The sequence below is a fragment of the Lonchura striata genome, chromosome 15 (genome assembly GCF_050655825.1).
Source record: "Lonchura striata isolate lonStrDom1 chromosome 15, ASM5065582v1, whole genome shotgun sequence".
Classification (NCBI taxonomy): domain Eukaryota; kingdom Metazoa; phylum Chordata; class Aves; order Passeriformes; family Estrildidae; genus Lonchura; species Lonchura striata.
In genome coordinates this window covers 1,552,695-1,579,775 of record NC_140717.1, presented here as the reverse complement: position 1 = coordinate 1,579,775, position 27,081 = coordinate 1,552,695, and the positions used below count along the sequence as shown (strand labels likewise).

General features: G+C 53.8%; 2 protein-coding genes across 2 annotated transcripts; both read right to left on the bottom strand.

Moving 5' to 3' along the window:
• Nucleotides 1-364: 364 nt before the first annotated feature.
• On the bottom strand, nt 365-9,295 carry LOC144247681 (serine/threonine-protein kinase PAK 3-like). The gene is made up of 11 exons (XM_085592800.1): nt 9,215-9,295; nt 8,871-8,955; nt 5,901-6,521; nt 5,636-5,723; nt 4,757-4,805; nt 3,626-3,735; nt 2,754-2,871; nt 2,262-2,361; nt 1,651-1,847; nt 1,096-1,233; nt 365-647 (listed from the first exon to the last, which is right to left on the bottom strand). The coding sequence occupies exons 1-11, from the start codon at nt 9,293-9,295 to the stop codon at nt 558-560; spliced, it is 1,677 nt and encodes a 558-aa protein (XP_085448926.1). The 3' UTR covers nt 365-557.
• A 6,495-nt stretch (nt 9,296-15,790) lies between these two features.
• LOC146765967 (uncharacterized) lies at nt 15,791-21,050 on the bottom strand. The gene is made up of 2 exons (XM_085592802.1): nt 20,978-21,050; nt 15,791-17,096 (listed from the first exon to the last, which is right to left on the bottom strand). Exon 2 carries the CDS (start codon nt 17,067-17,069, stop codon nt 16,245-16,247), a length of 825 nt encoding a protein of 274 aa, XP_085448928.1. The 5' UTR covers nt 17,070-17,096; nt 20,978-21,050; the 3' UTR covers nt 15,791-16,244.
• Nucleotides 21,051-27,081: the final 6,031 nt, after the last annotated feature.

Below are 27,081 nucleotides of genomic sequence, written 5' to 3'. Positions count from 1 at the left end.
TGTACTGTATCAAAATTGTTGTGATTAAGAATAAGTTGCAGAAGTCAAGACATAAGAGCAAAAGCCACCAACTACATAGTTCTGTATAACAAACCCAGGGCAGGTGTTTCCCTTGCAGGGAGCACTGGGGCCTTCCCCGGGCCCCTTCTGCCCTCTGGCAGAGCCGGTGGCATTTTCCAGCACACGCAGTTTGTAACCAAGAGTCGGGTGCAGCCCAGAAGGCTCCGAGCGCCTCCTCCCAGGCTGACTCTGCAGATCCGAGGCTGCTCTGGGCTCTGCCAGGGCTCTGCTGGGGCTCAGCTCTGGGCCAGGCTGGGCCCGCTCTCCCCTCACATTGCTCCGGGCAGCCGAGTCACGGAGGGAGGAGGAAGGGACACCTCAAGGGAGTTGAGGTTTAAGAGAGTTTTTATTCAAAAAACTGCCATACCAAACAGGCTGTCATAAGAGCCGTAACAAACAGGCTGTCCTAACTACCATAACCAACTAGCACTGCTAACTACCATCACTAATCAGTTGTCCTAACTAACTACTGTAACTAAAAGCTGTCCTCAAGTGCTTCATCTCCTCCGCTGCTCCCTCAGTTGCTTTGCTGCGGTGATCAGAGGGGTCAGGCTGGAGAGAGGCTTGGCTGATGATAAAAATGGGTGCTGCCCAAAAAACAAAAAAGAAAGATATGAACTGTTACTTTCCAGAGCCAACTTCCTCACAGGCTCTGTTGCAACAGGACAAAGGGAAATGGTCTGAAACTCAGAAGAGGGAAGCAGGCTCAGGTTAGATCGCAGGCAGAATCTTTTTGCCAGGAGAGTGGGGAAACACTGACAGAAGGTGCCCAGGGATGTGGGAGGTGCCTCCTCCCTGGGAACATCCAAGCTCAGGCCAGGCAGGGCTCTGAGCACCGGACCTGCCTGAAGATGGCCCTGCTCCTTGTGGGGCACCAGGGGCAGATGCCCTCGAAAGGACCCTGCCAAGCCAAACCCGGCGAGGATTCTGCTTGCTTTGCGTGTGGAACGCAGCGAGGCTGGAGACTATCGGAGGGGCCCCAGCAGAAAACCTCTCCCTGGCGCTGCTGCTTCCCCTCGGCCGCTCGGCAGTCACCTGCAGCAGCTCCTGGGCAGACCAGCGCTGCTCCTCGTCCGGCTCCAGGCTGCACTCGAGGAAGTCCCGCAGCAGAGCCGACAGGCGCCGGGGCTCCTGCAGCTGCGGGGTCCCGTTGTGCCGGATCAGAGCGCGAGCCTGCAGGAAAAGCAAACTCAGCGCTCTGCCAGCTTCCTTCCCACCCACAGGTGCTCACAGCGACCCCGGGTTCTCAGCCCCAGCTCCAGGGGCACTTTCCTCCCTGGCACGGATGCTGCTCACAGCTTATTTTCCTGTGCCAACCAAAAAACCCAAACCCTGGTGCTGCCACAGCCATTGGAAAGAGCTGATGCGCTTGCTTCACATTTTCAGGTCATCCTCAGAGCCAGAAGAGCTGCAACAGCGTAAATCCCAAAGCAAATTGTTGCTGGAGACTGCAGAATATTTGTCTGTGTTGGGGCTCGAGTGCTCTGGGAATTCCCTTCCCCAGGTGCAGAAACCTCCAGCTGCTGCTCCCAGTGCAGGGTCACCCTGTGCTCACAGGGCTCTGCAGCCCCTGGAGAATTTGCCTCTTACCATGGCCCTCGTTTCCTTGAAGTAAGGAGGTTCTCCTTCCACCATCTCGATGGTCACAATGCCAAAGGACCAGATGTCCACCTTGGGGCCATAAGGAGAACTGGTCACAACTTCTGGGGCCATCCAGTGAGCAGTGCCCACCATGGAGCTGCGCCGGTCCTGCTCAGAGCTGAGCTGAGCACAGAGGCCAAAATCAGCTGAGGACAGAAACAAACACTGTCAAGGGCAGCTGGAATGAGGAAACCAAGCACCAAGACTCGCCACCCAGTCTGAGAATGCAGTAGTGAAGTCAGCTGGAAAAGTGCTCCGGGCTGTAGCCAAGGGAAGGTGGAACTGGACCCTTAAAGAAACACTCAGCTTCCGTGCAGTGGCTTTTACTGATTCCCTTGAAGCTTTAGATTCCAACTCCTGCCCTCTGGGAGGGCCATACCCAGAGCAAAGCCACCCCTGGCACCCTGCTGCTCTCCGGAGCTCTCTGCAGGGGCAGCCGCTCTCAGCTGGTAGCAGGGGCCGGGCAGTGCCCCCAGCAGCCCTTGTGGGGCTCTGGCCGGCACTGGGAAGCAGCCCCACAGCCGCACCCGGGAGCGCCGTGCCTGGCCAGGAACACCCACCCAGCTTGACAGAGCCGGCCATGCCCAGGAGGATGTTGGAGCTCTTCAGATCTCTGTGGATCACCCGGTTCGCATGGAGGAAATCCAGACCCTGCAGGCACTGAGAGAGAACAAGAAACACCAGGACAAAAACCAATGGCCGGAATCTATCACACAAGAAAGGACAGCTCCGAATTCTGCCAGCAGCAGCTTTGCTGTGACAGGCCAGGAGTGCAGAGCAGACAGGCTCCAGGCAAACGGTTCAAGGCAAAGCTGAGAACAGCACATCAAATCCAGAACAGACAGAGAGTGCCACAACAGCAGGAAAGAGACCAAGAGCAGTGCAGAAGTGCAGCGATGCTGGCAGGCCGTTCACTGCAGAGGCTCTTTCTTCTCCAGCTCATAAAAACAACAGAGAAACAGAGCCCTGAGCATGGAGCCACTCCCGTTCTCACGCCTGTGTGGAAGGACCATCGTGTCCAAGCCGTGGCAGCCACAGGCAGGATCCCTCACCTCCCGACTGACAGCTGCCATCTCTCCTTCAGCCATGCGTGTCTGTCTGACAACGTCCTGCAAAGTTCCTCCATCCATGTATTCCATCACCAGCCAGAGATCTCCGTCAACAAGGAAGCTGGAAGAGAAAAGCAGTGGCATGGAGACGAATGTGCAGTGCTCAATTCCCCCATGGAAAAGCCTGGAGTGGAGTTTTGTTTCCAGGTCACTTGTTCATGAGGACAGAATCCGATGGAGAGACATTCCTGCCAGGCTGCAGAGCCCTTGGAATCTGCACAGTCTAAAGGAGGAGACACCTGTGAGAAAGGAGAGGCCTTATATGGCAAGCAGGTGAAAAATGCAGTTTAGCAACAGCCCAGATCAGTGTGGAACCATAACACTGGCCCCCAGCTGGTTCAGCTTCTGAGCTCATCAGTTCCACCATTCCCTGCAGAACAAGGCAACACAACCCCCAGGGTTATCCAGGGGAGGAGGCCGTGCAGCACTTGGGACAAAAGCAATCAGAAAACCTTTCAGAAAGTCCCTTCAGAAACAGGCAAGGCCAGTGCAAAATGGGCAAATGAGGCATTTCTTGAAACAAGGCCCTGGTCTTCCTGGCATTTGCAGCAATGGAAAAGGGCTGAGAAGAAGAAGCCAAGGGAAATAATTTCTGCTGTGGTTTATCAGCACTTGCTGTAAGACACAGAAAACGGGGTCAACTTGAAGGAAAAACCAAACCAAAGCAACCAAAGCACATGGAGGGAGCGAACTGCCAGGCTGTTGTTTTGGGAAGATACGGCTGGGTCAGGCATTTTCAAAACAGGCTACAGACTACGGGTGCCAGGAAAGGTTAAGGCAGGGCCCGTTCACGGGATGAGGCCTGGAGCACTCACCTGTCCAAAGAGTTGACAATGTTGGGGTTCTTCTTGTCCTTCAGGAGCAGGAGCTCATTCACAGCGCGTTCCCCGTTCTGCCCTCTGAGACTCATTTTCTTTATGGCCACCTGAGGGGACATTGCAGACCTTTAACTGGAGGAGTCTGTGGCAGGAGGCCACAGCCAACACGGGGCGAGGCTTTTTGGAGCGACGGAGCCAGGCTGTGCCAAACTGCCCTGGGATGGGCACCAGAGCTCAGCAAGGGCCACTCCCACAGCCCATTGCTCTGCTCGCTGGGGCTGCTTACAGGACACACAGCCAGAGACATTTGGCCTTGCAAGCTCTGCAGAAATGGCCCCTCAGCTGTCAGCCTCCCAGCTCTAACCACATTCTCTGCACCTACAGTCTTCTCAAATGGCCTCAACACTCTCATTATTATTCAAACACATTTTGCAAGCAGGAGGTCATTCTGGTTCTGTGAAAACAGAGCAAAACAGCCAGTAACCCTTTAGCAATTGCATGGGATTTGGTCATGATTTCAGATGCAGCTGCTCTGTTTGGGATTGCACAACAAAGCAAACACACACATCCATCACACATCCATTGCTCAGGTGATCCCTGTCACAGGCTGTCACTGACCCCAGACCCAAACAACTGCAGGGTTTCAGAGAGAGCTTTGCCCTGGACATCCATCTTCTCATTTCTATCCCTCTCTCTCTGTGGACAGCTGAAGTGGAACTAAAGCCCCAAATTGAGCCCAAGAAGGATCTCTCCCTAATTAGGCCTTGAGGTACCCTTTGAAGATGAAAGGCTGGATGGAAAAACTGCTAAATAGTGTTCCTGTCTGAGGCTGGGGTGAAGATAAATTGGGCCTCAGTCTCCAGCCCTGATCCATTCACACTTTTAGATATGAAGAGGAAGCCAGCGTGTCCTGCTCTGACAGACACCGCTGCCCTCCTTGCATCCCTTTGGGCACTCCAGAAGGACCAAGTGTGTCCCAGCTGTGCTCTGCAGGCTGACACTGCTCTGCCTTCAGAGGAGCAGCCTGTGCAGGAAAGTTCTGCTGGCCCCCAGAGCTGCAGCCACAGCTCCCAGCAGAGGGGAGAGCCCTGGAGAGCTGCCAGACGTGCTGGGCGTGTTGGCACTGACCTCTCCTCCAGTGGCCCTGTCGAGTCCTTTGGAAACGGTTCCGAAAGCCCTGGAGACAAAACAGTAGAGAAGAAAGAAGCAGCGCTTGAGGCCCTGGGAGTGAAAGCCAGCCCAGACAGGAGATCTCTGCTGCCTGCAGCGCTCACAAACACCTGGGTGCATCGACCCTTGCAACAACAGCGCAGCAGCCACCAGCCCTCTGCCATGCCAGATGTGCAAGAGAAAACTGAGACCCAACACAAAGGAATTGGGCTGGAGCAAATCCCAAATGTCCACGCTGAATTGCTTTAGTTTAAAACCTGAAGTGAGCAATGGGTGTCTAAAGAACTGGAAAAGAATGCATTTCATCCTTTTCCATTTCCTGCCTAAGACCTGCAGGATCCACAAGGGCCCTGCCATCAGGCAGGTGATGCATTTCCCCCCAGAGTGCATCAGCTCTGTCTCTGTTGCTGAATGTATGGGCTCTACGAGCTGTGCTAGAATAGAGCACTTAGTAGTTCATCTCTGGTTCCTGTTTCCAAACCATTAGGTTGTTAATGTTGACCAGAGAACAGTTTTTGAAGTAAAATATTTGAAAGAAATCTCCTTGCCAACTCTTTTCTGACAGTCACCAGATGGTGAATGGCTCTTTTAGGCAATCCAGCTCCAGACACAGAAGATCTTCCAGGTCCTGCTCCTTCCTGCAGGCAGGACACTGCCAGCCTCAGGGGCCTGTGACGGCTCCTTCTGACCACAGTTCTCAATTCTGATCAGGACTGAGAGACAGCAGGATGGCACCCCAGTGTCTGAAGTTGTTTGGAGCTCTCCTGACTTCTCCCTTGATCCTGCACCAGCACAGCCCCTGGGCTGCTTGTGCAGAAGTAGCTGCCGTGCACTTACCCTTGGCCAATCTGCTCCACTTCCAGGTATTTCTCGGCAGGCTCCTCCACGCTCACGATGTTCCCTGAAAGAAACCACGTGGAAGAGGCTCCCTCCCAGAGCCAGACCCCGCCAGAGCAGAGCCAGAATGCAGCCCCACTCCCTGGGGCCGTGAGCCCCTTGGTCTCAGCTGGGGAAGGACAATAAATGCCCCTGTGACATTCAGCTTCAGAGCAACGCTGGCTGCAGCTGATGCCGAGACACACACACAGCCCCTGCTCTGAACACAGGAACAGAGCAGACGTACTCAGCTGCACCAGGCACCACTCCCCTCTCCCCTCTGGCTGCAGGGCTGTGCTGCTGTCAGAACCTTCAGCCCAGGATCCCACAGCGGAGGGAGGTTCCGTGTCCTCTTCCCAAGCACAGGGAGGTTCTCCATCCTCTTCCCAAGCACAGGGAGATTCTCCATCCTCTTCCCAAAATGCTGCAGGTTCGCCATCATCTTTCCAAGCCACGGGACATTCACTGTCCTCTTCCCATGCTGGGAGAAGTTCAGCCTCCTCTTCCCAAGGCACAGGATGTCCTCTGTCCTCATCCCACACCATGGGGGCTTGGCCATCCTCGTCCCGCACCAGGGGACATCCACCGCCCTCGTCCCACGCCGGGAGATGTCCACTGTCCTTGTCCCACGCCGCGGGAGCCTCGCCGCTGTATTCCCACAGCGCGGGATGTTCGCCCTCGTCTCCCAGAGCAGCGGGAAGTTCACTGTCATCTCCCGGCACCGAGGGAAGTTCACCAGCGTCCCCCAGAACAGCGGGGAGCTCACTGCTGTCTTCCTCCTCTTTGGCCTCCTCTTTGGGAGCAGAGGGAGCCAGAGGAGGGGCTGGTGCTGCTTTTGTGCCCTGTGGACAGACGGCAGCGTGAGGGACGGGAAGTTCTATCTCAGTGATCACCTTATTTACCCTCAGCTGCACATCCAGCTGCACTAAGCAGAAATTGGGTTTGGCGCCCTTCAAACTAACAATGGGCTAAAGTCGACATTGCCACTTATTGTTGGGAAAACGATATTCCACTGTGGCTAAAGCCAGCAAGCAATCCTCTGCCTGCAAAACCAGACCTGCAGCCCTTCAAAAGCTCTGCAGCAGAAAAGGAGAAATCTGCTGGGATCCCTTTGCTGCTGCTGCTGCTTCTGCAAAGACTCTGACAGGAACTTTCCTTCAGCCTCCCAGGCTGGCACTCGGCTGCCACACGCCGAGCTCACAGCTTGCTGCACAATTCCAAACACCAAAGGTTCCTTTCCCACTCACCGGAGGAGGAGCTGCTCGGAATCCACACATGAGGTGCCCTGCAACGGGAGAGGGAACATGAACCAGATGCTGTCAGGAAAAAACTGCCTGTGGTGGGAAATGCCATGGAGCAGGGCAACCCCGAGAGAGCATTTTGCTTTCCCAGCGTCCCTCCAGGAGCCACAGTCCCTTCCCACAGCAAGAGAACAGCACAAAATGCTGGGCTGGGTCAGTTCTTGGTTGCGCAGGGAGTTCCCGGCTCTGCTGCCACAGACACCCCGCTGGAGGGAACAGAACCCCCCAGGGCTCATTGCAAATGCTGTGCACGCCCCGCTGGCTGCAGACACCCCCTTTTTCAGCTGCAGCTGCTGGCAGGAGCTCTCCCAAAGCAATGGAGCCTTCATGGCCATTTGGTTACAAAGTCAGCTCGGGTCCAGAGGAAGAACAGAAAGCACACAGCAAGCCCAAAGCCACAGCACCGAGGGAAAACCTCGACTTACGTGCCAAGTGGGTTAAAAAATAGCCCGAATAAGCCACAGAGTACAGCGTGCAAACTGCAGCAGCCACGTGCTGGATCATTTTGGCTGCGCTGCACACGTCTGCAGACTGCAGCCCCGCAAGCACACAAGGACACCCGTCAGGGCTGGGCTGGTGCTGAGAATGCCTCGGGCAGGAGGATCCTCCGGCAAGGAGCAGTGCCCAGAGCCACTCGGGACACTGAGGCCTCCGTGTCCCACAGCCACGGGAGCACCTCGGGGACGTGGCAGTGCTCCTGTGACATCACAGCAGCAGCTCACGCAGAAACCGCCCGGAAGGTTCTCCTGGGTCACAAAGGAGCACAAAGAACCCTCCCAGGGCACAGCCTATTGCCCAAAGGCTCCAGGAGGAGCTCTGAAAATGCAGCAAACAGGGACACCCCATAGCCCAGCCTGAACACTGAGGAGGAACAAGGACGGGAGCACAGCAGAGGAAACAGGACCTTTAGTCACCGCTACTTCTGACTAAAGCCAGCAAGCCGTGTTCCCACGGGGATCTTTGTTCTCGCTCTAAAAACAAGCAAGGTGCTGCACTCGAAATATACAGAAGGCAGGAACTGGGCAGGAGGTGGGATTAGGAAGGAGGAGGAGGAGGGAGAGAGGAAAAGGAGGAACAGGAAGAGGAGGATGAGGAGCAGGAAAAGGAGGAGAAACAGGAGGTTCCCGTGCCCCCTGAGGCCGCAGCACCCTTGGCCCCGGGACCATCGCCCCCAGCTCATCCTGCAGGTGAGAGGGGAGGGGGAGCTCGCCCCAAATCTATCGGGGGGTCCCTGAGAGGGTTTTTTATTGGGGTGTGTTGGGAGCTTGCAGATTGTGGAATTGAGCCCCAGATGTCGTCTGGGAGGCCCAAATAAACCCCGGGAGGTTTTTTTCTCTGTGTGTGTGTAGGTTTGGATCTTGCAGGACCCCAAAGCTGAGCCCCCTGGGGGATCTTTGGGAGTCCACGTGGCCATTGCCCAGTGTCGCCAGGGGGAGGACATTGGTCCTGGGGACCCCCGGGGGAGCAGAGGAGGGGAACCCCTGGGACCCCCGGAGGGGGGAGAGCAGAGAGGGGCGATCCTGGAGCTGGGGGACCCCGGCTGGCTGGAAAGGGGGGGAGCCTGGAGAGGAGGGACCTCTGGGACCCCTGGAATCTCAAAGTAGAGCATCAGGGCAGAAGGGGACCCCATGGAGCCCCAACAGCCCCTGGATCATCCCTAAGCAGGACACCTGAGAAGGGGGAACCCCTGGAGACATTGGACCCCCATCATCCCAAGGAAAGGAAACCTCTGGAACCCCAAAAGTGGAGAGATCAGAGACAGGGAACTCCCGGGAGAGTTGTTTTGGGCTGAACCTTGATATTGTGGAGATTTTCATGGACACAAGAGTCCTGCTGAGTTCTAGGGATGGACTTGGGCAGGAGGAACTTCCAGTCCAAGGTGCTCTCCTCTTGTTTTTCCCCCAAACAGGATTTGTCATTCCCTGCGCGTGGCTGGATGGAGGAGGAGGAAAAGCCCCGGAGATGCTGCAGGAGGAGGAGCTGCAAACCCAGCCCAGGGAGCTGTGGGGAGGAAAGAGCCCCCCTGAGCCAGGAAGGCGGGCGGAGATCCAGGCAGAGCTCGGAGCTGGTGGAGAAGCCTCATGGCAGGGAGAAGTCCCACAAGTGCTTGGAATGTTGGAAGGGTTTCAGCCGGAGATCCAGCCTGATCCAGCACCACAGGATCCACACTGGGGAACGGCCCTATGAGTGCTTGGAATATCAGAAGAGCTTCAGGTGGAATTCAGAGGTCATCACTCACCAGCACTTCCACACCAGGGAGGCCCTGCGGGTGTCCTGAGTGGGGGCAGAGCTTCGTGCGCTGCTCCAGCTCCATCCCCATGGGAGGATCCGGGCTGGATGATCCCCAGTTGTTGCAGCCTGAGCTGCTACAAGGAGAGTCCAGGGTAAAGAAGCAGAAAAGGCCTTTGCATGGTATCCACAGATGTTTGATTCAGCCACGCCGTGAGATGTTCAGGGTTTTCCCCAGCACACCCATCCCCCTGCTCAAACTCTCAGCTCTCCCTGTCCCGAGGAGTCGGGGTGGGGGTGACCCTGGTCCCTGGGCAGTACAAAGATGAGGCCCAGTCAGGGAACAGGGAGGGAGTGGCCCAGGGACACGGGAACAGACACAGGAACAGGGAAAGGAGCAAACGGAGTCCAACAGCCCCTTGAGGGAAGCCTCCTGCGTCTCCCCAAACCAGGGAAATGCCCCCCAGGGTCCCCACAATTCCCCTTGTTATATTATTAAGAAAGCTTCTCTGGAGGATCAACTGAATCAACACAAAATGACAAAAACAATCAAAAGCGCTCATACGACAATTTTCAAAATGCAAACAATTCTGAGTCTCTAATGTCCAAATAGATTTTCTTAGAGCTGGCAGGAGGGATGTGGGGTTTTCTTAGTCCAGTTTATCAGGAGATGGAGTCAGGAGCCTTCAGTAGGGACTGGTTCTCTGGCCCCTGTGGCAGTGCTGCTGGCTGTGACAGACTCTGTACGAGGTAATGTAGGTGGTGGTGTGCCTGTTGGAAACTCCAAATAGAAATCATTACCTTTTAAGAAAAAGATGGTTACTTTAGGAAAACTTTCCTTTCTTTCCCCCAATTACACTCCCTCAGGTATTATGAAGGAACTGTGGGGAAAGGGACTAGTGGAGGGAGGCCATGGAAAGGGGGAAAAGGAGGTACGAATTTGTGGGAACATAAAAAAGGGATAATAGGACAACGGAAAGGAAAAGAGGAAAGTGGGAGGGGGGCAGGGAGGCCACAGGAATTGGGGAAGGGTATTAGAAGAAGTGGGACTTATCGGACTGGAAAGTTGTTTTGATATGGAGGTGGAGTCTTGGATGGAGGGCGGCTTGTCGGTGTTCTGTGCTCTTTCAGCTTTTGGGCTGTTGCTGGGATTTGGTTGTTGGTTTTGGGTTTTATTTCCCCAGTAGGAGTGTGGAGGACTTCCATGACATGGGTAATATTTCGCAGGTTTGCAGTTTGGTGCATGTTTGCTACCTTGCACTGGAACTCCACCAGGTCCTGTCACATCGGCTGCTTGGGGGCCTTTTCTTCCTTGTATTATATTAAATTCCACAATTTCTCCATCTCCTAGACTGGGGAGTTATTTCCTGGGGTTATTCTTTTTTATAGCAGTCTGTTGAACAAACACATCTTGTTTGTTATCATTCTGGGTTATGAAACCGTATCTGTTTTTGACATTGAACCATTTCCTGTCCCCAGAACGTTCATGGCAAGGACTTTTTTACCTTGGCCAGCGGGTTTGCGTGTGTGTTGGTGATGCTGGACGTGGCGCCGGTGCTGGGGCGCTGCCGTGCGGGGCTCGTCCCGCTCCCGGCGCTGGCGGCCGCGCCGAGGCTCGGCCCCTTCTCCTTCCCGGGCTCGGTCCCGGCCGGTGCCCGCGGATGCTGCGGGCGCAGGAGCTCCGGAGCAGCAGCAGGGCGGGGGCGGCAGTTTCGCCCCAGGACTGCGGTTCTGAGCCGCCCCCGGCGGGGCTGCCCGCCCGCCGGCCTCGCCCGCCCGCCCTCGGCCCCGGGGCCGCGGCTGCCGCTCGTTGTCTCCGTGCGGGACCGCGCCGCGCTCCCCGCCCGTTTCCCGGACGCTGCGAGGGCTGATCATTTCTAGGTGTTCTGGAGAGGGCAGCGAGGCGAGTTAAAGTGCACAGGAGGCCAGTGAGGGCAGTTTGCTTGGAAATGGCCGAACTGGCCACAGTTCAAGCACCTCTCGTTGTTAATGGGCACCACTGCCTCCCCCACCCCTTTGCTCACGGCCAGGGCTAAAGCAGTTTCTGAAGAAGAGGCCTTAGTGCAGGTGTCGACCATCTGTGGGATGAGTGGCTCTGGATCTTGGGGAAGAGCTCCGAGAATCTTTTTGTTTTCCGGGTTGGCGTTAGACATTGCCATTTTTCCCAGGAGTTCATCCCTGGCCTCTACATTATCAATTTGGTGATTGATGGCCTCTGGGAGGTGGTCAACAAACTTAACAAATGTCTCTTCAACCCCCTGATGGATTGAAGAAAAGTTTTGGACAAGGGTGGTTCCACCAGGGATTTTTAAAAGAGCAGTCTTTGCAGCAGATTTTATGTCATCTAAGACATTGTTGGGCAGCATGACCTGATCCTCTGGTCTGCTAAATTCTCCCTCTCCTGCCAAAGCCTCAATGCCTTCCTGGCCTTCGCCTAAAACTTCACTCAAGTCATACTTGGATAGGATTGGCCTTAAAAGTTTTTTCCACTGCAATAGTGCAGTGGTAATGTAATGGAAGGCATGGGGAATTAAGATATGTCCTGTGAAAGTTTAGTCCAGTACATTTTTAAAATATGGAGAATTGCGGCCGTAGTCTCTGGCCGCTTTTCTCAAATCCTTCCCCTCAGTGTGAGGAATCCGCTCCCATCGCGGCTCCTTTCCCCGTTTAATGATGACAGGCGCCGCAAGGCAATCGAGATCTCCCACCAAGTCCAGGTCCCCATCCCGCAGGGCTCCTCCCTGATCCGTGTCCAGCCTCCTCCCGGCCTGTTGTTACTGCCGGGGTGCCGCCGTCCTCATCCTCTTCGGAAGGTGGGTCGGGGCGGGCTGGAGCGCGCAGCCTCCGGCGGAGCGGTGGGGCCCGGTGACTCGGGGCCTGCAGGCCAGCATGGCGGGCTTCCAGCCAGGCCCGCGTTCGGTTCCGTGGCGTGGGAACCGGGATGGGCTGGAGAAGGAGGGAACCACCCTCAAGGGCCCACTCGGGGATGTGGGCAGGGGACAGAAGGGGCTGGTCCCGATGGTGACACCATCGACGCGGCTGCCAGCGCAGAGGAGGGACCCGAGGCGGGGCTGTACAACTGACATTCCTGGAGCTGGGGACCAAACTGGGGACAGGGCAGTCGGGGACAAGGGAGCGGGGAAGGCTCGGGCTGGAGTGGCCAGGGCCAGCCCGAGAGAGGGACTGAGTGGGGCTGGAGGCAGCAGGGAGTAGGTGACAGCCCTGTGCCCGTGGGCAGGGTCTGGCTCCCATCCCACCCTTAGGGGAAGCAGGGTTAGGATCAGGGAGGGAGGAACACGGGGAACAAGAACCAGGGACCCAACTTTCTCCCTTAGGCTTTACTAATTTAAAAATCAAATTGAAAATAGGATTAAACTTGCCCACTTTATAATTTCCACCCACTTGTATATCATAAATGCATCACCCAACTTTCCCCCAGAATGAAAGTGACAAAACATCTTCCTGGGAAGCCTCAGGAAAGTGCTCAAACAAAAACTGAACAAAAGTTTTAAGATCCCTCTTTTTAAATGAAACATTCCCTAGTACTAAAGTTGCTTTAATCTGAATATAAATCTCTCGTTGAGCTGGGGATAAATGATTGTCCATGTTCCCCAAACAACCCAAATTCCCCCCCACGAGGCAAAAGGATTAACTTAAGATAAATGTGTTCATGTGTGGAGTTCTCCCCTGGGCACCTGGCAGCCCACGCTGCGAGTACTCACCAATGCGAGGGACACAAAGGAAAAGCGAAACTTCGAGGGGGCTGGTGGGCTCCTGCCGGTCCTTTGGATTCTGAAAGCTTCCCTTCCAAAGCGGCAGCCTTCCCTCAGAATTCCAAAGGGGTGCCGACAGGCCAGGAGAAACAGTCCTCACAAAGCGTAGGAAGAAGCTCCTCCTGGAGCTGGTCCCAAACGACGCTTGAATTCCCAAAGATCCCGGATCCGATGACCTTCAGGAGACGCTCTCCGGGACTGGACAACTGTCCAAGGTCCCTGTTCTGGGAGCCATTTGTTCCAGCCTGAACTGCTACAAGGAGAGTGCAGGGTAAAGAAGCAGAAAAGGCCTTTGCATGGTATCCACAGATACCACGGGACAGATACTCCAGGGACAGCAGCCAGGTACTGCAACAGCGACCCGCACGTTATGGAGCAAAGAAGGACTGCAGTGGGCTGGCTCTGCCGGTACAACCACGAGTATCTCAGCCCGTTCCTCACGGAGCGCCGAGGTGAGCGTGGGGCAGAGCGTGTCCCCTCGAGCCCTGCTCTGGCAATGACCCTGAGGCCCCTCAAAACCTCCCTGGGAATCGCCCCAGAGCCCTCAGCCCTCCTTGTGCCCATCCCCGAGACCTTCTGTCCCTGCCACTGACCCCCGTGGCTCTCCCAGTCCCTCCCAGTCTCTCCCAGTGCCTCCCGGCTGTCCATCTCAGCCTGGCGTGGCGCTGCCGCCTCTCAGCCAATCAGAGCGCGAGTCTCTGATGACTCATCAGTTGCCAGGCAGACCCGCAGCGCCGCGTGCCCCGCACTGGACTCGGCTTCCCAGTGCCGCGCGCTTCATTCCCAGTTCCTCCCAGTGCCGCCCCAGTCCCTCCCACTCCTTCCCAGCCCATTCCCAGTTCCTCCCAGTGCCGCCCCAGTCCCTCCCACTCCTTTCCAGCCCATTCCCAGTTCCTCCCAGTGCCGCCCCAGTCCCTCCCACTCCTTCCCAGCCCATTCCCGGTTCCTCCCCAGTTCACTCCGAGATCTCCACCCTCTCCGAGTGCCCCCCATCCCCTCCCATCTCTCTGAGTATCATCCCAGTCTTTCCCAGTTCATTCCCAGTCCCTCCCAGTCCATTCCCAGTCTGCCCCAAGGCCACACCACCCCTCCCCTCTCTCTCCACGTTTCTCCCAGCTGATCCCAGTGTGTTCCCGCTCTCTCCCAGTCACCCCCACCTTGTCCATCTCTCTTCTGCCCTCGAGCTCCCAGCCCAGCCCCGGCCACCTGCTCTGCTCCTTGGTGGATTTCTACCCGGCCCACACACAGCTGAGGTGGTTCCAGGGCCAGCAGGAGCTCTCTGTGGTGGCCACCGACATGGTCCCCAACTGGGACTGGACCCACCAGCTCCTGGTGCTGCTGGAAACCCCAACCTGGGCCGGGCTCACCTCCACCTGGAGGACGTGGAGCAGGTCAGCCTGGAGCACCCCTTGAGCCAGCACTGGGATACAGGGGAGGAATTGGGGGCACTGGGACAGCCACTGGGATGTGGTGGGAGCAACTGGGAGGGAGTTGGAGAGCCTGGTTTCAACTGGGAGAGGAGGTTGTGGGTTTGGAAAGGCTAAGAAGGGGTTTGAAGGATACTGGGGAGGGTGGGATGGGGTTCTGGGGGTCCTGGTGGACACTGGGAGGGAGTTTGGGTGTTCTGGGTGTGACTGGGAGGGATGTGAGTGAGCCTGGAAGAGCTGGATGGAGATTGGGGATGGAAGAGCAGAGATTGGGACAAGGTTGGTTGTGCTGGGAAGAGAGTGGGAGGGGTCTGGATGAACCCTGGTGGGGCTGGGAAGGGAATGAGAGAGAGTTTGGGGGTCCTGGAGCAGTGGGGGACAACTGGAAGGAGGCTGTGGGATACTGAGAGGGACAGGAGGGGCTTTGGTGGGTCCTGGGAAGGTGAGGAAGGGATCAAGAGGGAGGTTTCAGGGATCCTGAGTAGGTTGGGAGCAACCAGGAGGGTGCTTGGAGGGGCCTGGGTGCCTGTGAGAGTTTCTGGGGGGTCCTGACCCCTGCGGAGACCCCAGAAATGCTGCTGGATGCTGCCACAGCAAGATGCTGGCAGGAACTGGAGACTCCGAGTTGGGCTTCATCTTCCTGGCACTGGGGATCTGGTTCTACCTGCACAAGAAAGGGGGGTCCCGTGAGTCGTATCTCACCTCCCCCAGAATGTGAATGGTCCCCCCGGGGACCCCAGCCCGGTGTCACCCCCTTTACTCTGCCCACAGAGCTCCTGAGCCACTGGCAGTGAGAGCCCCTCCCCGTGGCCCCGGACCCGGCCGACACCCCCTGCTCCATCCCCACGCTGATTTTGGGGGGATTGAGTGTCCCCCAGACCTGCTGTCACTCTGCCCCTGCCCCCTGCTCCCAGTGTTCCCAGTAAAGCTTCCCAGTTAAACCCAGCCCAGTTCATGGGGGCACTGGGGAGGGACTTGGGGGGACCCCACGGCGGGGCCGGCCCTGGGCAGGGAGGGCGGGTCCAGGTGGGGAACACTGCCTGCTGCGGGTCTGCCCGGCAACTGGTGAGTCATCAGCCCCGCTCGCTCTCATTGGCTGACTCTTCTCCACCGCGTTCTCTCATTGGCTGAGGAGAGGCCCGGCAGTGCAGAGAAGGAACGGGAGAGATCCCGCCCCGAGCACCGGCACGGGGACAACAGACCCGGCCTGGGCACAGGGAGGGAATTTATTACCAACCAAACCACGGCAGCACCAGGAGAAGGGAAGGAAATCCCTCCAGCACCTTCCCCCACCCAACGGGGATCACCCACAACAGGGTTATCCACCATGGAGAGACGGGGACATACGAGTTTAGACCAAAGCCAATTTTATTGAGTGTACCAGGTGTTTATACAGGGATTTACTTGTATGGGGCTTATAGAGGGCTCTGTTTTTGGTAACAATTTCCCATTGGTTACACATTCTTCGTGACATCCAGTAACCTGGGAACATTTATCTTATCACAAACACTCGCACCATTTTTTCTGGTCACTTCTTGCCCAGGGAGACTGAAACTGTGTCTGTGTCTCCCACAGTTTCTGCTCAGTCAGGCCTCCGATATTGGGCCCCTTTATCAGCTCCATTGCTTTACTCTCTGTTTTATTCCCCATACAGGGACACCAGGGCACTGTCCATCGGGGGTCACTGGGGATCATCCAGCCCAGATCCTCCCATGGGGGATGGAGCTGAAGCAGCGCACCAAGCTCGTCCCTCACTCTCTTCCCTCACTCCAAGCTCTTCCCTCACTCTCTTCCCTCACTCCAAGCTCTTCCCTCACTCGGGGCACTCACAGGGCTTCCCTTAGTGGCACCTCCGCTGGTGCTGGGTCAAGGTTGAGCTCTGTGAGAAGCTCTTCCCACACTTCCCACACTCGTAGGGCCTCTCTCCAGTGTGGATGCGCTGGTGCATGGTGAGGCTGGAGTTGTGCTTGAAGCCCTTCCCGCAGTCGGGGCAGCAGAAGGGCCTCTCCTCTGTGTGAATCCGCTCATGTATGAGGAGATTGGAGGTGGTCTGAAACCTCTTCCCACACTGGGGACACTCGTAGGGCCTCTCCCCAGTGTGGATGCGCTGGTGTATTCTCAGGGCAGAGCTCCACCCAAAGCTCTTCCCACATTCCAAGCACTCGTAGGGCCGTTCCCCAGTGTGGATCACCTGGTGCACGATCAGGCCAGACATGTGCATGAAGCTCTTCCCACACTTCCCACACTCGTAGGGCCTCTCCCCAGTGTGGATGCGCCGGTGCTCAGTGAGGCTGGAGTTGTGCTTGAAGCCCTTCCCGCAGTCGGGGCAGCGGTAGGGCCTCTCCTCTGTGTGAATCTGCTCATGTCTGAGGAGATGGGAGCTTCTCTGAAATCTCTTCCCACACTCCCCACACTCGTAGGGCCTCTCCCCAGTGTGGATCCTCTGGTGCTGGATCAGGCTGGATCTCCAGCTGAAACCCTTCCCACATTCCAAGCACTTGTGGGGCTTCTCCCTGCCATGAGGCTTCTCCACCAGCTCCGAGCTCCACCTGGATCTCCGCCCGCCTTCCTGGCTCAGGGGGGCTCTTTCCTCCCCGCAGCTCCCTGGGCTGGGTTTGCAGCTCCTCCTCCTGCAGCATCTCCGGGGCTTTTCCTCCTCCTCCATCCAGCCACGACCTGGAAATGAAAAATCCTGGTTTGAGGGAAAAACAAGAGAAGAGCACCTTGGACTGGAGGTTCCTCCTTGCACAAGTTCATCTCTGGAAATCATTGGGAATCTTGTATCTGTATGAACCTTCAAAACACCAAGATTCAGCCCAAAAATCCCACAAACTTCAAGACACAGATCAAAAACTCCCCAAACGTCACAACTATGCAAAAACCTCCTTCTCCAAAACATAAAGATTCAGCTGCCACATAAAACCAAAGCACCAACATTTAGCCCAAGAAAGATCAGAAACACCAAGATTCACCCTGTGAAAATCGTGGATCCCCCTCCACAGTCACCTGCTGCATGTGGGGGGAACAGCACTCCTGGGGCTGGGGGGAAGCTGCAGACACAGGGAGGGGGTGGAACCTTCTGCTGCTTCCTCTTTCTGCTCCTCCTCCTCCTGAGTCTCTCCTCTTCCTCACACTCCTCTTCCTCCTCCTATTCCTCCCTCTCCTGCACAATCCCATCTTCTCCTGCCACATCCATCGTTTCACCATCTCATTTCTCAAGCTTGCTTCTCCTTCCCTTCTCCTCCTGCCCCCAGGCCCAGCACCCACTGCCGGCTCCCTCTTCCCCCCACACCCACAGCATCCCAGCGCAGGGGCAGGGATGGAGCTGGGGCAGGTCGGGCTGGGGCAGCGCTGGGCTCTCGGCCGCTCCCGCCCGCACTCGGTCCCCACTGCAGCCGCTCCCGCCAGGACAGCGCGGGGGGGTCCGGCCTTGGCGCTGCCCCACTCCCACCTCCCCAAATTCCCCTCGCGGGACCATGGGGCCGAGGGGGGGGGCGCAGGTGGGTCCAGGTGGGGAACGCGGGGAGCTGCGAGTCTGCCTGGCAACTGGTGAGTCATCAGCGCCGCGGGCTCTGATTGGCTGAGCTCTGCCCGAGCCCTGGGGCTGCAGCACAGAGGGGACACCCTGCTCCAGGGGGGATGTCCCACAAACGGGGGACCCCATGGAAGGAACAACAGGAAAGTGTCTTTACAAACAGATGCTCTGAATCTGCTCGGAGATAGGGCCAGACAACTTTTATGTAAGGAAGTGACAGGAGAAGCCATCTGTTTCAGAAAATGTTATTGATTGATGACACAGACTGCTGCTCAGCCAAGGTCCTGCTCTATTAATGAACTTCCAGAAGAACAACAAAGCCTTAACAGAGCCATGAAAATCGTTTGCTATACAAAAGTGGGGAGCATATTACGGTGGGTATGTAATTGGTGGATTGGGAAGTCTGCAGCTCTCAAGTACTTCAGCCAATGGGGAAAGCAGAGGGAGATGTGGCCAGGAGAATTAGGATGAAAAGGAGGCTGTGTCCTCCAACAAGTGGAGAGATCCCATGGGGAATGTCCCTTGGCCTCTCCCATTTTTAGGAATGAAATTAGTTTCACAGGACTCCTCTGTCTGCTTTGTGGGCAGAATCCTCTGCTGATGTCAATTTTTCCACACACCCTGGGGCTCATCGCGAATTCCTTCCACCCTCCGGGGCGGCGGGCAGGGAGTTCAGCTGAAGGTGCCTCACCCACTTTGGGTGATCGGCTCCCTTGGCTGGCGACAGCACCGGCGATTGATTGGGGACCCGGGAGTGGCCAGGAGACAGACGAGTGACACATCAGGGAGTCTGTGAAGAGTCAGCAGGGAGAGAGCACTGAAAATCTCATCAGTGAGTGCCCTGGGATCCTCAGGGAGTGAACATGGCAGGGCACCCATGGAGGGGAGAAAAGGGAAAGCCAGGGAGGGGGCCTGGCCAAAAGGATGATGATCCCAAAATGTCTCTGAAGGGTCCCTTAAACATATGGGTGGAGTTTTTCTTTTTCCTGCAGTTTCAATGCAAAGTTTAGAGCATTAGAGTATTTTTTGTATTACTCCCAATTCTATATTGGCGGTTACATTCAGATCAGAGATGTGAGAATGAGTTTTTATTCTGAGAAGGAGAAAAATGTGAATTGCCTTGGAAATTTTTCGTGTATGTTTCTGCGATGCTCTTCGAGGAACCAAAATTTTGGTCTGGGTTCCTTGATGTTCATGTCTTGGCTGTATTTTGCAAAACTAGAAGAGATTGAAAAGTGAGCCCTAAACTCATAAACGGGCAGCCAAGAGAGGAGCTTTAGAAATGCAAATTAACACTGTCAGGGCAAAGTGGAGACAAAGTACCTGGCTCTTCTTGCCTGGGGCAGGAATTGGCTGATTCCCTCTGCCCCTCACCCCAAGCTCTGCCTGCTTGCACAGATGGAATCTGCACAGCTGAAGGCAGAGCCCATGCTGAGGATCTCTGACTCTGCAACAGAAACGGCTGAAGCTGCAAAGGGAAACAGCAAATGAAGAATGTTGGGAAAACTTCACTAAAATAAGGGGGGGGGGATCATCCCTCTGCCCACTCCAACATCTGCTGCCTCTGTCTGTGCTGTACAGGCTGTATCAGAGCACTGGGGTTTTTGCTAGAAGAGGTTTAGGGAAATCAGTTGGAATTCAAGTATTTGATGATGGAATAAGAAAAAAACGGTCAACTGATGCAACCCTAGCTTGCGGGAGCACCCTAAAATGGGGAAAAGCATTGAAGGGCCACCAGAACAAATCCTACAACACCATGGACCAGCCCCTGGGAACCCGAACCAATTCATATCAGGAGGCAGAGAACCCATTTATCATTTCAATGGCATTATTAGATATCAAGCTGTCCTCAGAATAAGAAACAACCAGACAGCTCCAGCTCCTGAACTTCCTGCCGACCAAGCCACTAAAATGAGGAACACAACATTTCACGAGGGGATGGGATCAGATTATCTCTTAGCAGAAAAAGGAGGAGTTTGTGGAAAACTAAGTGTCTCAAACTGCTGCTGGTAAAGAGATGGCAAGGGAAAAGTGGTGAAAAAGCTAACAAAGGAAATAGGAGAGCAGTTTATGTATTCGTCAAATATGGAAAAGATGGAAATGGGACAAGTTTTCGTGGCTCCCAGGCACACCAGGGGTTAAAGGAATGCTGCTTCTCCTCTTCTGTGCTGCAGCAACTCTCATCTTTTTACCATGCTCCACACCTTGGCAATGCAGCTCATCCAGCAGCTGAGCCAGGGCATGCAGGTGGCAGCCAGGCCCCCTGATCCACAAACGGCTACAAAAGGACAGCGAATGAGGGCACCGAGAATAATCCCCAAACCAAAGAGGACCCGGGAAGAACAAAACAGAGTCAAGGAGTGAATCTGCCTGGAGATAGGGCCAGGCACTTGTAGATAAGAGGAGGAACCATCAGTTCCAAAAATGTTCCAAATTGACCCAGACAGCTGCTCAAAGTCCCGCTACATTCCCGAACTTCGAGGAGAAGAACAAAGACTTAACAGAGTCATGAATATCGGCTGTTCTACAAAAGGAGGGTGCACATTAACGAGGACAGGCTCCAGGCGCATCGGGAAGTCGGAACCTTCCAAGGAACTCAGCCGGTGGGCAAAGGCAGAGGGAGATGCGGCCGGGAAAATGAGGATAAAAAGGAGGCTGCGGACTACAGCCACGGCAGAGAGCGCACGGCAAATGCCCCACGGCCTCTGCCCCTGCTCGGCAATAAAGTCACTTTGACAGGACTCCTCGCTCTCCTCCGGGCACACGAACCTCCGGCGACGGGAATTTCCCCGCCCGCTCCCGGCCGCGGGGCAGCCCCTCTGTCCTACCCACAGCAGCCGGGCCGAGCCAGCGCTGCTCCGGCAGCGGCTCCTGCCCGGCCCCGGCGGGAAGGAGACCGCGGGCAGCCGCTCCCGCAGCGCCCTCGGCCCGGGGCCGGCACGGGCCGGACACGGCACCGGCGAGCCGCCGGAGCCCCCTGCCGCCCCCTCCGCCCGCAGCCGGCCCCGAGCCCCCGCAGAGCCCAGCGCGGCTCCCACCTGCGCCGGGGCCGCCTCCGAGCTCCGCCGCCGCCGCCTCACCGCGCTCCGACCGCTGCCGCCGCTGCCGGGCGCGCACAGCCGCTCGGCCAATGGCGGCGCTGCGCGGCCACGGCCGCCCTCAGCCCGCCGCCGGGGCCGCGCCGCGCCCCGCTCCCACCAATCAGCGCGCCGCAACCGCGACTGACGGCACCGGCGGCCAATGGCAGCGAGCTCGGGGCGGGCTCTGCGCACGGCCCCGCCTCGCCCCGCGCTCTCGGCGCCCCCGGGCTGCGTGAGGGGAAAGCCGGAGATGAGGAACAGCCCCGGCACGGGCCCGGGCCGAGCCGGGATTGAGCTGCCCACACAAACAAACTTCTCCGCGCCTCCCGCCACGGCTTTCCCGGCCCTGCGCCTCCCGTGCCTCCGCCTCTGCGGGAAGCCCAGGAGCCTCACTTCTCCTGCCCCTCGTTAGCGCATCAGTGCTTCGCTTTGATTTCCCCCGAAAAGGGAAACCTGCCCCAAGCCCTGTGGGTGGGTGGGGCAGGGGAGAGATTTCTGGCGGAAAACTCCAAAGACTCGGAGCAGGAGAAGGAGAAGTCGGTGCAGAGCCTTAAATGCCGCTTTCCCCACGCCTCCCTGCTCCCAGCTGCACCTCCTCCCCCGGCAGGGCAGGAGACAGGGAATGGGGCCATGCTCAGCTCATCCCCCGGGGCTTCTCCCTCTGCTCAGGGACAGGAGTCGTTCCCTGCTGCACCCTGCGCTCTCTCCCGGCCGAGACTTCTCCAGGAACTTCTCGGAGCGGAGTCCATCCCCTGGGCACAGCCCCCTCCGAGTGCTGCAGCGTGGGTCACTGTGCCACGGGCTCAGTCCTGCCAGGACAGGCTGCTCCAGCGGGGCCCCTCTGCCCGCGGGCTCACAGCCTCCTCTCAGGCATCGCCGAGCTCCAGCCCGGCTCCTGCAGGGGCTGCAGGGGATCTCTGCATCCCCATGGACTTGCAGGGGATCTCTGCATCCCCATGGACCTGCAGGGGGATCTCTGCAGCCCCATGGATCTGCAGGTGGGTCTCTGCAGCCCCATTCTAATATATGTTGTGGAATAATTCGTTCTTATGTAAAATATACATCAAGTCAGTTGTGCTTGTACAAAAAGATTCTTAAAGTTTTAAATGACCAGTGGCTGCAGCCGGGGTGGAGAAACCACAGTTGGCAGAGAAAGAAAGACTTAATTTAGAAATGAAAAAAGGTGGCTTTGTGCAGAGATGGGTCCTTTCCGGGGAAAATCCAGCAGACACCCAACATGAAGAATGCATATATGTTAGTTTAATTAGTAGTGCTGTATTAACATTTTAATAGCATGGTAAATGTAGTTTCATAGTTAAAATGAAGCTTTAGTAGTTAAAACATAAAATATCTATGTGGCTTTTCTTTTAAGGCATGAGATACTCGCTTTGAGGTAACCATCACAGAACACCTAAGTCTTCCAGTGAATAGGAAATTATGGCTTTCTTATCAGAAGAAGCAAATTTTTTCACCCCTTGCTCAGACTCAAAGACGCCATGGAGATTAAAGGAAACACTTGTCATAGAACAGTCAGAGTGTCTTGTTTTAAACAGAATGTATGCATAACCATGAAGGATATATGAATATGCAATAGTGTAATTTTAAGGGTGATCCCTTTGTTCACAAAGTATGCATGTTGTGGCTTAAGTTCCCAAGAGCATCCAGACATCCTGAAGTCTTTGGTTTTTATTGTGTTTAATTGTCCTAACTCTAAATTTTTATCACTCTAATTGTATTAGTATTTTAATACCTATGTTATTATTATAAAAATTTTCAAGGCCAAGTGATTGGCATTTTTCACAACTATGGTGGCAAAGATGGTTTCTAACACCTCTCTGCCGGGGCCTGAGGAGAGTCAGGGTGAGGAAGACGGGTCCTGCCCTATTTAGGCAGCCTCGCTCTGTTCCCCTGCTGTGTGACCACAGACACAGGTTATGATCCATGGGCAAAAGGAGACAATAAAACAAAAAAAAGGGAAAGGATTACCTAAAACCACGGTAATTAGCCCCTGAGACTAAAGTGTACACGAAGAACCAAGACCCAAGGACAAAGGACAGGTGAGTATTTGTTGGGATGGGGTGGATAAGGGGGGAATGAGTGATTGCTGCAGTCTCTCATGCTGTGTTTTGTCTTTTTCGTGAGAAAAGCGGCCAGTAAAGAGACCAAGGGAGTGATAAAAAAGAGAGAATCCCCCCACCGGGGAAACTGGGACTGGGTCTTAGGGAAGAAGTGGAACCTCGTGGAGAGAAGCCAAGAGTTTTCCTGGCAGTGGAAAAACAGGGGAAAAAAATTAAAAAAAAAAAGAAAAAATAAGGGGCCCCAAAAAATTCTGCTGGATTGAGGGATAAGCGTGCCCAAGAGCATCCAGGATTAAACCTGCTGGGTTGAGGGATATGCATTCCAAGAGCACCCAGGGTTGCCAGATTGAGGTTATGCCCACGGGGATCTGGGGTTGGACAACAGTAACATTAACACCTAAAATTCTGCTGGGTTGAGAGACATCCAGGATTAAACATGCTGGGTTGATGGATTAACATTCCATGAGCACTCAGGATGTAGATATGTAATGTAGACTGTTTGAAAGTGAAAGGTATCTTCTTGTTGTATGTGAGAGTGAGTGAAAAATAAAAGTGAGTAAATGTAGATTAATGGAAGTGTATATAATGTAGATTGTTTATTTTGAGCTTTATCTCCTTGGAGGGAGGTGGATTGTGTTGAATGGTATTGTGAGAGAAAGGACTTTTTGAGTAGTTGAAAGAAGGTGGTATTCAGGTTGTTAGAGAAAGTGGGAAACAGAGGCAGAGGACTTGTGAAGAAACGTGAGGAATGGACTATCACATCTAAACTGGTGACACCAAATTGACTTTCAACCAGGACCGTGAGCAAATGGTTTGGGAAGACCCACATGATCCAAGGCAGGTACAAAGAATAACACCTAACTGAGAAATAAGGCAAAGTTTGCATCACTGGTTCTAAGCCCTGCCTGAATAAGCCCTGAGACGCCTCCGACACCTCCTTGGCAGAGGAACACTGCCACTTCAAACAGGAGGATCGGGAGTGTTTGAGTCAAAGAGTTCTTATAGTCTGGCCTTAGCCTGTGACTTGTACAGGGAAGAAAGGAAATTGCCATCAGTGCTATGCTGTATACTTTATGTGATTCATCCCAATACTGGACACGCTAGCAGGGTTACAAGTGAATATTAAAATTATGGGAATAATTGGTGTTGTATCTCACAAAATCTATGTTCTTGTTGCAAGAGGTATCAGTACTGAATCAATTCCCAATACAGATAGAACTCAAAACAACTGAAGTAATAACTCTGTTTTGTGGATGGGAATTATCAGTGCCTGTTGACTGAGAGATACCTGAGGAACAATGGGAAACCACAGTTAAGGAGTGTCAAAAAGGACTTGCCTAAAAATATCAGCAAAAAGGAGTGACAAGGGAAACAGAGGGCAAGCCTGGATTGAGCACTGTACTCACCAGCGAGAAGATCACACGTACCTGCTGTGGGCAGCAACCCCACAGGCAGGGGAGGTGGGGGTATAAGCCATGCCAGACCTCTGTCATTCCTGTTTCTGTCTCTCATTTGTTGTCTTTTCCCTTCTGAGATAGCAGCAAGATCGTGTCACAAATGCTACAGAAAGTGTTACATGGAAAGAAACCAAAGTTCCTTTTTGTTACACACACCCAGGTCAACAGCCACAGACTCACCCAAACTGAGTACCTGCAGGCAAAATGGTGAAAAATATTGGATTACCAGGAAATTAGGAAAATGTGATAATAGATGGGGCATCGAATGTCTGAAAGGAGAGAGATGGATTTGTTTTACATTTGATCTTAGAGATATAGTCCAAGATTTGGTATAAAGACAATTAATAAACAAAAAGGTGAAACCAGCACAGCAATCTAGCTCTGTATTGACTCCAAATTATATACTGCATCATATTATAGGCCTCCACGCTGTTATAGAGGAGATAACAAACAAAGCTGCTCAGGCACTGGAATTAATATCAAATCATAAAGGCCAAACAAAAACTGCAGTGTACCAGAATAGTTTGGCTTTAGACTATTTATTGGCTAATGAAGGGGTGTTTGTGGAAAGTTTAATATATCAGAGTGTTGAAAATAGATGACAACGGGGAGGTCATCCTAGAAAAAAACAACCCAGACACCAATCCAAAAATGGGAAAACAGTGTTAAAAACTAACTAGTGGGGTAATTGAGCATGGGATGGTGGAAGAAATGGAGATTCTTCCTTTTATGTATTACAACTGTTATAAATGAAAGTTTGTCTAGACAAATTAATATGAAAAAATAAAATATTTATTTTGCAATCAAATTCTACCTAGCCAGCCACAAGGAAAGAACAGAGTGGAGCCTGGGGTCGGCCCTGGTTGTGCAACAAAGAGGTCAGCCTCAGCAGAGGTTTTCCTCTAAGCCCACACACCTCCATCCTGGCACAAGCGGTTTTTATAGGGAAAATTCTGCCTGAGGCCAAGATTTCAGCAATCAGTCTTTTCTTCCATTAAGAGTCTATATGTTAATGAGATTTTCTTTTTTGGTGATGAGGGAGAACAATTCAGTGTCTGGAGTTTGTTGAATCCCTTGATGAAATTTACGGGAGGGAACGCTGCATTCACCTGTGTCTGCCCAAGGATTTCCATGATATCCATCTCGGGTCCTTCAGGCAAGGATCAGCACCGGGGGTTCCTGTATCTCCCCAGCCATGGCCCATCTCCTGGGGAGCCGCACCTTCTTACTTGTAAATCAGTTTCCAGTATACACCCGGTCTCACCTGCGAGGGTGGGGGGGAATCCTAATAAAAACGTGTAGAGTGTTAGAGTGTTCTAACAAATCTAACAAATATTCAATGTCACATATATCATATTAGAAATGGCGCCAATTATATCTGCTACATATAACAGTATGGTAAATGTAGCTTTGTAGATAAAATGAAGCTTTAGTAGTTAAAAAAGAAACTATGTATGTGTGTGGGGGGCGGGGGGTTTAAGGAATGAGATACTCGCTTCAAGGAACATGCAAATTCTCCAGAGAAGAGCAATTTATTGTTTTCTTATTAGAAGAAGCTGATTTCTTCACGCCTTGCTCAGACTCGAAGACCCCGTGGGGATTAAAGAAAACAGTTGACATACAACAGGCAGAGTTTTTTGTTTCAAATATAATGTATGCATAACCACGAAGGATATATGAATATGCAACAGTGTATTGTTTTAGGGGTGATTCAATTGTTCACAAGGTACATTCATCTTGGCTTAAGTGCCTGAGAGCATCTGGACCTCAGATATTCTTTCTTTTTTATTGTATTGTAATTTTCTAACTATAAATTTTTATCAGTCTAATTCTATTCCTATTTTTTCACCATTTTTTAATTATTAAACTTTTAAAATTCTAAAAACCAAGTGATTGGCATTTTTCACAAATTCCTATCAGGAGACAGAGAAACAATTTATCATTTCAATGGCATCACTAGATTAAAAGCTGTCCTCGCAATAAGAACCAACCAGACAGCTCCAGCTCCTGACCTTTCTGCCGACCAAGCCACTGAAATGAGGAACACAACATTTCACCAGGGGATGGGATCAGATTATCTGTTAGCAGGAAAAAAAGCAGTTTGAGGAAAACTAAATGACTCAAACTGCTGCTGGCAAAGAGATGACAAGGGGAAAGTGTTGAAAAAGATAATAAAGGAAATAGGAAAGCAGTTTCTGTATTGGTCCAAGCATGGAAAGGATGGGAATGAGACACGGTTTTCTGGCTCCCCAGAAGACCAGGGGTTAAACGTTGGGTGTCTCCTGGATTGTCCCCGGAAAGGGCCCATCTCTGCACCGAGCTACCTTTTTTCATTTGTAAATTAGGTCTTTCTTTCTCTGCCAACTGTGGTTTCTCCAGCCCCGGCTGCAGCCACTGGTCATTTAAAACTTTAAGAATCTTTTTGTACAAGCACAACTGACTTGATGCATATTTTACATAAGCACGAATTATTCCATAACATATATTACAATGGGGCTGCGGAAATCTCCCTGCAGGTCCATGGGGA

Excerpts from the sequence above, each read along its gene's own strand:
- LOC144247681 (XM_085592800.1), bottom strand. The coding sequence starts at position 9,295 with ATGGGGATGGAGCTGGAGCAGCGCACGAAGCTCTGCCCCCACTCAGGA. Across the intron at positions 6,522-8,870 it reads CAAATCCTGTTTGGGGGAAA|CACAGGGCACAAAAGCAGCA; the intron begins AACAAGAGGAGA and ends CTGCCGTCTGTC. Across the intron at positions 1,234-1,650 it reads TCAAGGAAACGAGGGCCATG|GCTCGCGCTCTGATCCGGCA; the intron begins GTAAGAGGCAAA and ends CTTTTCCTGCAG.
- LOC146765967 (XM_085592802.1), bottom strand. The coding sequence starts at position 17,069 with ATGGAGGAGGAGGAAAAGCCCCGGAGATGCTGCAGGAGGAGGAGCTGC.